This window comes from Perna viridis, chromosome 13, assembly GCF_037379345.1.
Source record: "Perna viridis isolate PV_CMFRI_1.1 ecotype Kerala chromosome 13, ASM3737934v1, whole genome shotgun sequence".
Classification (NCBI taxonomy): Eukaryota; Metazoa; Mollusca; class Bivalvia; order Mytilida; family Mytilidae; genus Perna; species Perna viridis.
The window spans coordinates 29,039,664-29,050,464 of NC_142457.1; the positions used below are offsets into that span (position 1 = coordinate 29,039,664).

General features: G+C 32.8%; 1 protein-coding gene across 3 annotated transcripts in view; it reads left to right on the top strand.

The window, feature by feature from the left end:
• LOC148600242 (TPR repeat-containing protein DDB_G0287407-like) overlaps window positions 1–10,801 on the top strand; it is a 35,748-nt gene extending 24,947 nt beyond the window's left edge. For all 3 annotated transcript variants that reach the window (XM_088557477.1, XM_088557478.1, XM_088557479.1), the window contains exons 15-19: window positions 1,785–1,983; window positions 3,175–3,257; window positions 4,819–5,008; window positions 5,431–5,549; window positions 7,298–10,801. In XM_088557477.1, the coding sequence (XP_088413603.1) occupies window positions 1,785–1,983; window positions 3,175–3,257; window positions 4,819–5,008; window positions 5,431–5,549; window positions 7,298–7,504 (798 nt within the window). In that variant the 3' untranslated portion in view covers window positions 7,505–10,801. The remainder of the gene's footprint in view (window positions 1–1,784; window positions 1,984–3,174; window positions 3,258–4,818; window positions 5,009–5,430; window positions 5,550–7,297) is intronic.

The following is a 10,801-nucleotide window of genomic DNA, read 5'->3' on the forward strand; positions in this document are numbered from 1 at the left end:
GTCTGTTTCCTGTTTATATAAATGATTTACTTGTAATTAATTGTTTAGGTGATGCATGAGGAATTTTTTTGAACAGATTTCTCAGCTTCTATTAGAGGGATTGCTTAAGATATTCCCTAAAAAGTCTGTCAATTACTCTTACTTAGGACCAAAATAGTAGTGTATGATTTGCTAAGAATTTACATCTATAAAGACTTTGTTTTTTACATTGGTCCTAGTTCTCTAGCAAAGGAGTATAAAAATTTCCCACTTACAGTCATGTAGTCAACATCAAACATTCGAAATTCTGATGAAACAAAAATACAATACCGGTATGTAATGGACTTTACGGCTAAATCCATCCGTACTGACTCACAATTAACACTTCAAGATAAGAAAAAATAACATTAAAATTCTGCCGATTGTCTTTCGAAAAAAGAACAAAAATTGAAAACACACACATGCAATGAGTGTGCTTTTGGTCATGGATAATCCCTTTTTGGAATTCGGCACTTGAGATATTTTTTTTGTTTTTACCACCTCCGTCAAGACAAAAAATTACTCATGCACGTAATTCCAAAAGGGATTAGGCTATTGACTAAGTCTACTACATGTTTTGTCTTTGCATATTTGGTTTTCATTGTATCTTTATGACTTATTTCATTTAAAAAATATCAATAAAAATCCCTACCTACCGACCCAACAAAATTTTAGAATAGTGCTTGGAAACATAACATTATTTTTTTTGGCCTTGGAAATTTTTCATCAGTTGACTTGCATACACCAATATCTGCCTTACATGCACTGAAAAGTATTGATTTTATCCCAAAAAGTATTTTGGTGGGTCAAAGATTCAGCAGATGCTGCTGTAGGCTGCACAACGCTGTATATAGCGTGCATATTACAAATTGGTCACCGTTCAACATTAAATCATGTGATAATGCATTAATTTTAATGAATTTAATGAATGAATGTGGTCACATGACAACGAATTTTCTCGAATACACAATGACCCATATTCACTGATTTGACTATGCTTGGGGACTGTGTAAACACCTTGATGCTTTACACTGTCCATGAGAGACCCCAAAAGATAGCCAAGGACGTTGAAAAACACCTCAGTCCATCATGTGTTACACATATGAGTGCAAACCTAGTCTATTAGTATTGAGTATATATGTTAGGATGAAAACCAAAAATAAAACCAAGTATAGGAACAGTCAGCTGATTGTCAGCGTCACTCATATCGTGGAAATGATTGGCTAACACTGTGTTATGAAAGATTTTTTTGGATTTTAGTGGTTTATAATCCACAAAGACAGTCGAAGTATCTCCTAGAAGCAATGATGTTCCAACTTTATAATGCAGGAAATGAAGGATGTAACGGATATACGGAAAGTGCTATCATTTTCAACTTTATTGTTATAGTGTTATTTAAAAAGGAGCTGTATTTCATTATTGATTGCTTGTGACTTATGTACCTTTTCTCCATTTTTCAGGTTCCTCACTCATCTAATTCTTACTTACTATATTATATAAATTGACAGAAATGGTTCACTGGGTGTATTCACAGCACAACATAAAGTTCAATATCTTGTTTGTGAAGAAAGTATAAAGTAACTATTTACAACACTGGTGGATCCAAAATTCAGATTAGGGTGGTGGTAATAGAATTAAATGTCAAAACAATTTTTTAGATAGAATTTATGAAAAATCAAGATTTCATAAAAAACAAAATTTGTTTCCCCGATTTAGGTGCGCCTGTACCAATAAATTTTAGTTTAATCCTATTCAATCTCTTTAAGGACAAAAATTTGACGGCGATAGAAGATTGGGCACCAGTACAGTCTAACACAGCATCATTTTTGGTTGATATTGGGGAGTATGATATTGCGGAAAAAATGTTGAAGGAGGTGATATCTGAACTGACCAAAACTAAGGGAGAGGATGCCAAGGAGTTAGGGGAACCTACATTCATCATGGTCAACTTACTGTTTAAAAAAGGTTGGATAATTAGTAACATTTCATCTTTATTAACCTGCGCATACGCTTTGTTGTAGCTTCAAGAATGTTTTATGCACCCACTCAAATAGTGGGCAGTATATTGGAATCACCTTGTCAGTCTGTCTGCCCCTTAATATTGTTGTCACAAATATCTATGCTCCCGCATTACGGGAATATTTCAAATTTGGTGTCTGGCTTTATATAGTTTGGTATACCCTGTAAGTTATTTGATGGATGGATCGATGGGGCTTTTTATAGATTGGTCTTATGTTGTAAGCAATTTTGGTTGCTATCTGATATCAACTTCCTGTACAAGTGGGAGTATACCTAATGTGACCATGCATGTAACTTAATTTAATACCTAGACAGTATTAACTGTAAGTATTTAATTATGTGAGGCATTTCAGTTTTGTTTTTTAAACCTTGGAAGGTGTATGCTCTGTTACTTATTTGTTTAAGACTTTATGAGTTAGGAGCCATACATTTTACCACTCTTCTCTCCATCAGATCTTACTGTCTTTTTATTGAGTTACTTTTTGTAAACCATTCTTGAAATAATTTCTCATTTGGTTAGTGGCGTCTTTCAGTGACATTAAACTACCACTAATAATTGTATTTTATGTTGGGAAGGTTGTGAAATCTGTCAAAATAGTTTTTTTTTCGCTATAGATGACTATATGATCACATTTCCAACCAACTCCATTACTAAGAATAAGTTGTACTCAGTTCTCAAACAATTTATGACACTGAGTAAATCTACTAATCAAGAAAGTTAACTATGGGTTTATTCTAAAATTCATTGGTAACCTTGTACATAAACTATTTTAAATGTATTAATTTTTGTGTTCGCTAATCTTTGCAGGTATCAATTTTTGCAGTTTCAAAAAATGATAACTGTCCTGTAGTGTTAAAACTCATTTTTTTGCACTTTTGTGTCCACTGTGAAATTAGTGAAAATTAGTACTCCACGAAAATTAATACTTCTATAGTATTTACTTATCAAAAATAACATAGATACAATAAATATCACTGTAAACACTGCATATGTATATAGATTTATGCTAGGATCCATGCAGCTTCTTTGTAAATTGATATCAGGGACCATCTCATATCACTGAATATGTTCTTGTAACTTGTATCTTTGCAAGTTTTGAACAAACATAAAATTATATTGTTTTTTTCCTGTTACAGCTCTGCAGTATGTCTATGGAGCACATCCAGGTTACAAGCAATGTCGTGCAAGAGGTCTGGAATACTCTAAAGTCTGTGTAGCAGTAAGTATTGGTCCTAGAATACTCTGAAGTCTGCATAGCCGTATTTTTGGTCCGAGAATACTCCGAAGTCTGTGTAGCTGTTGGTATTGGTCTGAGAATACTCTGAAGTCTGCGTAGCTGGTAGTATTGGTCAGATAATACTCTGAAGTCTGCGTAAGCTGTTAGTATTGGTCAGAGAATACTCTGAAGTCTGCGTAGCTGTTAGTATTGGTCAGATAATACTCTGAAGTCTGCGTAAGCTGTTAGTATTGGTCAGAGAATACTCTGAAGTCTGCGTAGCTGTTAGTATTGGTCAGATAATACTCTGAAGTCTGCGTAGCTGTTAGTATTGGTCAGAGAATACTCTGAAGTCTGCGTAGCTGTTAGTATTGGTCAGATAATACTCTGAAGTCTGCGTAAGCTGTTAGTATTGGTCAGAGAATACTCTGAAGTCTGCGTAGCTGTTAGTATTGGTCAGATAATACTCTGAAGTCTGCGTAAGCTGTTAGTATTGGTCAGAGAATACTCTGAAGTCTGCGTAGCTGTTAGTATTGGTCAGATAATACTCTGAAGTCTGCGTAAGCTGTTAGTATTGGTCAGAGAATACTCTGAAGTCTGCGTAGCTGTTAGTATTGGTCAGATAATACTCTGAAGTCTGCGTAGCTGTTAGTATTGGTCAGAGAATACTCTGAAGTCTGCGTAGCTGTTAGTATTGGTCAGATAATACTCTGAAGTCTGCGTAAGCTGTTAGTATTGGTCAGAGAATACTCTGAAGTCTGCGTAGCTGTTAGTATTGGTCAGAGAATACTCTAAAGTCTGTGTAGCAGTAAGTATTGGTCAGAGAATACTCTGAAGTCTGCATAGCTGTTAGTATTGGTCAGATAATACTCTAAAGTCTGTGTAGCAGTAAGTATTGGTCCTAGAATACTCTGAAGTCTGCGTAGCTGTTAGTATTGGTCAGATAATACTCTGAAGTCTGCGTAGCTGTTAGTATTGGTCCTAGAATACTCTGAAGTCTGCGTAAGCTGTAATTGTAAATGCTGGAATACTCTGAAGTCTTTTTAGCTGTATTGTTGGGATACTCTGAAGTCTGTGTAGCTGTATTGTTGAGATACTGTAAAGTCATAGTGACTTGTATGGTGTCACAGTCAAAGAATGGATAGAATATTGATATTTCCTAGTTATTTGTTTGTCCTTATGTTCTGTGTCAGGATTTTGTCCAAATTATCTCAATTCCCAATGAATATATTAATTTCAATGCAGTATGTGGCTTTATAAAAATGAGTCATACATTGTAAGCAATTTTGGTGAATAAATATCAACTTTTTTTTCTGCTACCAATTACTTTACAGATTGATTTAAAATATGATATCTGACTTTATATATATAGGACATATAAGTTGTAATCAATTTTGTTTGCTGTCTGATATCAACAACACGTTCAATCTTAACAGGTTGTCCAGTAAATATATCTGTTATTCAATCTATACAAGTATTTGTAATGAAATTTAATTTAGACTGTTGAAAAAATGATTGAAAATCAGATGATTTGTTGTTTGATGTTAGATTTATATGATTACAGGTGAATGAAAAATATTGTTCTGATGACAAGCAGTACTTTGGTCGTGTCCTTCTCTCATGTGGATACTTTACAAATGGTTCAGATCTGTTGAAGAAAGCTCTGAAAATGTTTGAAAGTATCAGTGACCAGCAGGGCATAGCTGTTGCTCTCTACATGTTGGGGGAGAAGAACCAGTATAATGGTGACCTTTGTAAGTAGTCAATAGAGGTTAAGAACAACATATATTGTCAAGGTCAAAGTTTAAAGTTTAAGGTAGCAGTGATCTTGCTGGTACAGATGGACATTAATTTTTCAAGGTCAAAGGTAAAAGTTTAAGGTAGCAGTGATCTTGGTGGTATAGAATGACTCTTCAAGGTCAGAGGTAAAAGTTTGATGTTATAGTAGGCCTTATAACTTTTGTTGGCATTCTGCAGAAATTTTTAGAAACAACATCCAAATTTGGGTGTATAATTGATACATTCATGAGCTATGTTCTGCATGTTCTATAGAAACTCATTGATTGTCAAGGTGTAAGGTCAATGTAAGGACATGGAATTGATTGTTTACTATATACGTTCACAGTATATTATATGATATTTGCAATGCTTGTATCTATTTCTACTATTTTTTCAGCGATTCCTATATCGATGTTTACCAGATCAATGGCTCTTTGTCTCTCTATGTTTGGTAAATTCCACCTGAGTACAGCCAGGTGTGCTCAGCTTCATGGACAGATGTTTTGGAATAACTGGGTAGGTATAGGGTTATGGTACCTTATACAGGGAGTGTTACTATATCTGTAATATATATTTTTGCATTTCATTTGACTATTTTTATTATTAGTAAAATTTCAATTGATTGAATGATACACCTCCAAATAAAGATATCGTAATATTGTAAGTCTGGAAATAAGTTAAGTGTTTTTGTTCTTGAAAAAATGTGCTCATAATAGAATTGTTTGATCAATGAAGGATTTTATAGAACAGAAAATTGTAATCACTTGCTTCTAAAAGTTCATGAATTACTGCAAAAAAAAAAAAAAAATTTTTGATGTTACATTAATAACATATGTGTGAATTGTATAGTTAGTATTAATGAAAATTGAGAAATGAATGACATTTTTATAATGTTCATCTATCGATAATTTCCTTTCAGTTAAACTGCATTTCACACAATCTTTTGTGATACTTAGTGGTGTCAGAGAAACATGCAGTTTCAAATTGAAATTGCATTTATATTTCAATTAAAGCAGAATTCAGTATGAAAAAAAAATAGACAAGGTGATGCTCCCACACTCCACATTGACACAATTGTTTAGCCAACCGCATTGTGTCAGGGAGACACAGACATTGCCCCTAATCTGTTTATGGGCTTTTAAAAAAATTTTCACTGAGCTGCTAAGCTGCTAAGTAGATTTTCAATTAATCATCCACACAAATATGCACATGCATGAAGAAGACATTGTACAGATGAAAATATTGTTAAAAGTTTTATACTGAAAAAAAGTTTTGGTTTAAACTATAGCGCATTGGGTCACACAAGTTCAGTTGAAAACTAGAAATTTTTCAAAAATTAAAGGGAACTTCCTAATACACTTGAACCCCCCTTTTGTTACAAATAAATATCTATAACTTGAAAACAAAAAATTTGAATTTTACAGAGAATTAAATAAGCTTCCTGATATAAACATATACACTTTCCCATAGTTCCATTTTAAATGTCGAGTTATTGTGTGAAAACTGGAAAATATCCATTATTTTGTGTGAATAAGTTTCTGTAAATGAATATCGAAAAATAGGAATTTTTCAAAAAATTAAAGGGAGCTTCCCACTATGGATATATAAATACAAATTCCCAAAATTTCATTATAATTGAGGAAGAGTATTTGAGTTATCATGTAAAAACATGCGAGATGAAGGATTGGACAAAGGTTATAACAATATGCCCCTCCCCAACTTTTAGTTACAGGGGCATAAAAAGGTTCTGTAATAATGGCTGACATAATTGTAAGTTAAACATTTATAGACATCCTAGAACAATGTTTTTATTGAAGTTTTAGTTTGTCCAGACAACTGCTGTAGGATAATTCTCATACTCCCACTTTGCATATCCATAGGGGTATCCCTTCCTTCCTTCTGTTACACAGAAGAGTACCTGTGCCCCAATATTCATAAATGCCACAGTTTGTATTTTGCTATGTGAAACTGACATATTGATTTGGATCAAAATCTAAAATAGCATTTGCACATTGTGAAAATTTAATCAAGATTCTGAGAAAGATTCATCAAATTCCATTTAGTGGTGTAGGAGGTGTAATGGATGAGAGATGGGTACCCATCTTTTTCTATAACATCTATGTTAAAATGGCACAAAGTACAAGATTTTAGAAATCATTTTCAGAATATATGACTAAAGAGATACAGTTTGTATAAAAGTAAATGCTCCTTTGAGACATTTGTTTGTACTTTTTCAGTTTTATTAACCAGTATTTTCATTTCAGACAACAAACCGTAGACGGGATTTCCTTGAAGGCTGTTTAGATATGTACCAGCAAGAGTTAGAGATACTAGAGGAAGTACAGGGTGATTTACATCCTAACACTGTACGGTCTAGGGAGGACGTTATCATTATCTTGCAGAGTCTACATAGAGATAGTGAAGCACAGAAATATCAAGAGAAGCAACCAAAGCAGCATGAAGCCTTGTAAACATATCTCACTTACAAAGCAGCATGAAGCCTTGTAAACATATCAACCTTTGAATATTTATTGTGAAATTCTCGTAACTACTCACTTTGCAGGATATTGAAAATTGTTTACACTCATTCTTTGTTAAATGTATATACAATTGAACTCTGATAGCTGGAACTCCAGGAATTTTTTCATATGTTTTTTACAGTTCTATGACCTTTATGTACATTTCTATTTATACTACTTTACATTGTGATATTAAGAACATGAGTATTTTGCTATTTATAAATTTTTTTTTAGTTGTTTTTGTATTAGTACATATTTTGTGTTATAACTTTTTACACATATTTGTATACTTCAGTCATTCAAAATGCACCAACATTTTATTTTTACTTGCATCATCAACAGTAAAAAAAGATTTAGTCGTCGCTTAACTCCACCCATCTATCTATATATCACAATCTGTCATTCTGTCTATCACAACTCCCACACTCATCAATCTATCCATTTGTCTATCATAACTGCCACTCTCATCCATCTGTCCATCATACTTAATGATACATACTGTCTGTAATCTGTAAAGGTGTTGAACTAATTTAATTTAAACTTAGCTTAGTGTTTATATACCTGTTGAACATATGTACCTATCATCTGAATATAGCTGAAATATTGCTGCTCGGAGGTTAAACCCCAACAAACAAACAAAACAAACTTATGTACCTGATATTGTGAACATATATGACAAATCATTTTTCAGCAATATATGCTGTCATTAAAATTATTAAAGGACTTTTTAAAGATGGGTTTTTTGCCTTATCTCCCCTTGACAAAACTTTGTTCAATGGTTTGGTGTTTTATTGTGTATTCATTTTTCCTAATGTATAAATAGGAAAGATCAGCAGTTTTATACCCTCAGACCACATGAAGTTTCCATAATGGAAAATTCAGCCAGTTTTAATGAATAACTTCTCCTATTTGTAATATTCCATGTTTTATATGGGGCAGTACCTGTGTAATATGTTATATTGAGTGAGCTGCAGCCTGCCCTGTGGTGTAATGGTTTCCTTATCATTCACTGAAGACTAATTGGTGGCCTTGAGCTGACATTTTTTATCCCATCAAGGTTGTTGTCTGTGATATATTCACCATATTAATTTTCATACATTTCACATGTACACTTGACTCCAAGCTGACAGGTTGTATATTTTCATACTTAATTTTTATCATTTTGTAACTTTGTCATTGACAACTCTTTTATTACTGACTGCAGTCAACTTTGACAATCATTTATGTTCATGTTAATACATGTAATGAAACCATAGTGTATTATTATGTTAGTACAGTGAACACCACTTCTGGACTATAAATATTATATATGAAACTTGTCTAAATCAAACCACTTTTGGATGCAACGAAACTTGTCTAAACCAAACCACTTTTGGACCCAATGAAACTTGCTAAACTAGATCACCTTTGGACTGTAAATCTTATACATGAAACTTGTCTAATCCAGACCACTTTTAGACAGTAAATATCATACATGAAATTTGTGTAAATCAGACCATTTTTAGACTGTAAATATTATACATGAAACTTGTGTCAACTAGACCACTTCTGGACCCAGTGAAACTTGTGTAAACCAGGCCACTTTTAGACCAAATGAAACTTGTCTCAACAAGACCATTTTTGGACCAATGAAATTTGTCCAAACCAAACCCCTTCTAGACTCTGTAATAATTGTATAACAAGATGGTCTTGTTTGGACTGTAATATTTTAAATGAGACTTGTCTAAACCAGATCACTATTGGACTGTAAATAATATACATGAAACTTGTCTAAACCAGATCACTATTGGACTGTAAATAATATACATGAAACTTGTCTAAACCAGATCACTATTGGACTGTAAATAATATACATGAAACTTGTCTAAACCAGATCACTATTGGACTGTAAATATTATATATGAAACTTGTCTAAACCAGGTCACTTTTGGGCTGTAAATATTTTAAATGAAACTTGACTAAACCAGACTATATTTATATTGGTCTTTCTAGAGAGGTATGAGATTAAAATAAAGGGACTTAAAAAGTGTCTGGTTGAGAATGGTTTTGTTCAATTCAGAGTTTGGTAAAGACAGGTTTCATTGATCTTTGCTATTTTTGTTATACCTCCGTGTTCTAATTATTATTTTACTGTCTCCTTTTTGGAGCAGGCATATAATTTTACCTTTGTCCATTTGTCTGTGTGACACTTTTTTTTCTGTAACTACCCATCATAACTGTTTGATACTCTGATACAAGATTTTCTTATTTGTGTTGTACTCTGTAGGCTTTGATATTGGGTTTTGATTTTTAGCCTTGATTTTGGGTTCTGATTTTGGGCCTGGATTTTGGGCCCTGACTTTAGGTTCTGATTTTTGGCGTTGATTTTGGCTTCTGATTTTTGGCCTTGACTTGATTTTCGGTCCTGGTTTTGGCATCTGATTTTTGGCCTTGACTCGATTTTGGGCCTTGATTTTGGGCAAGTTCAGCAACTACTTGTTTTTTGACAACTCAGTTTGTATTTAGACCATGTACTAAAGTTAGTGTGCAGAGATATCACTTATAATAAAGTAATGTTTCATTTGATCATTTTTGAACTAGTTGTAGATTTTTCTACATTTAAGGTGTTTTCTATCTATTATGTCATGTAGTCACTGGATATGTCAATGTAGCTTACCCCCAATAAATTTATTAAGACATATCATCAGTATAAAGAAACATTTAGGTAGCTGTTTTGTAAGAATCATGCAAAATCTGAAAAATATGATGCACCCTGAAAAAGGCTACATATTTTTATTTTTTTTTATTAAGTTGTTGTATGGGTCTAAACTATGATATATGTAATTATTCATTCAAATCTGCCTGCTCTTAGGAGATGATCAACATTGAAAATCCAGTAGATTCTATTGTATTTCAGCGTCATTTACAGAGTTATCTCCCTTAATTTTGAAATCTACAGTGCATTCTATATACATTTAATTTTTATCTCCTAAGAGCACAGGTTATATGAAAAACCACCTTATTTTCTGTTTACTATGACATTTCAAACAAAATATCAAAAATAAAAATATGTAGGCTTTTTACCCATGAATCACATTTTGCATGATTCTTAACTGGAGAGCTACTTTAAAAAGTAACATCTATTCCAAGGAAGGCTAAATCATTTGAATGGTTATTTTTAGAATTGTTTTTTTTATATAATAATATCATCTATTATTCACTTTTTCAATCTGTTAATTTATTTATTTGAATAAAAAGATATAGATGCAA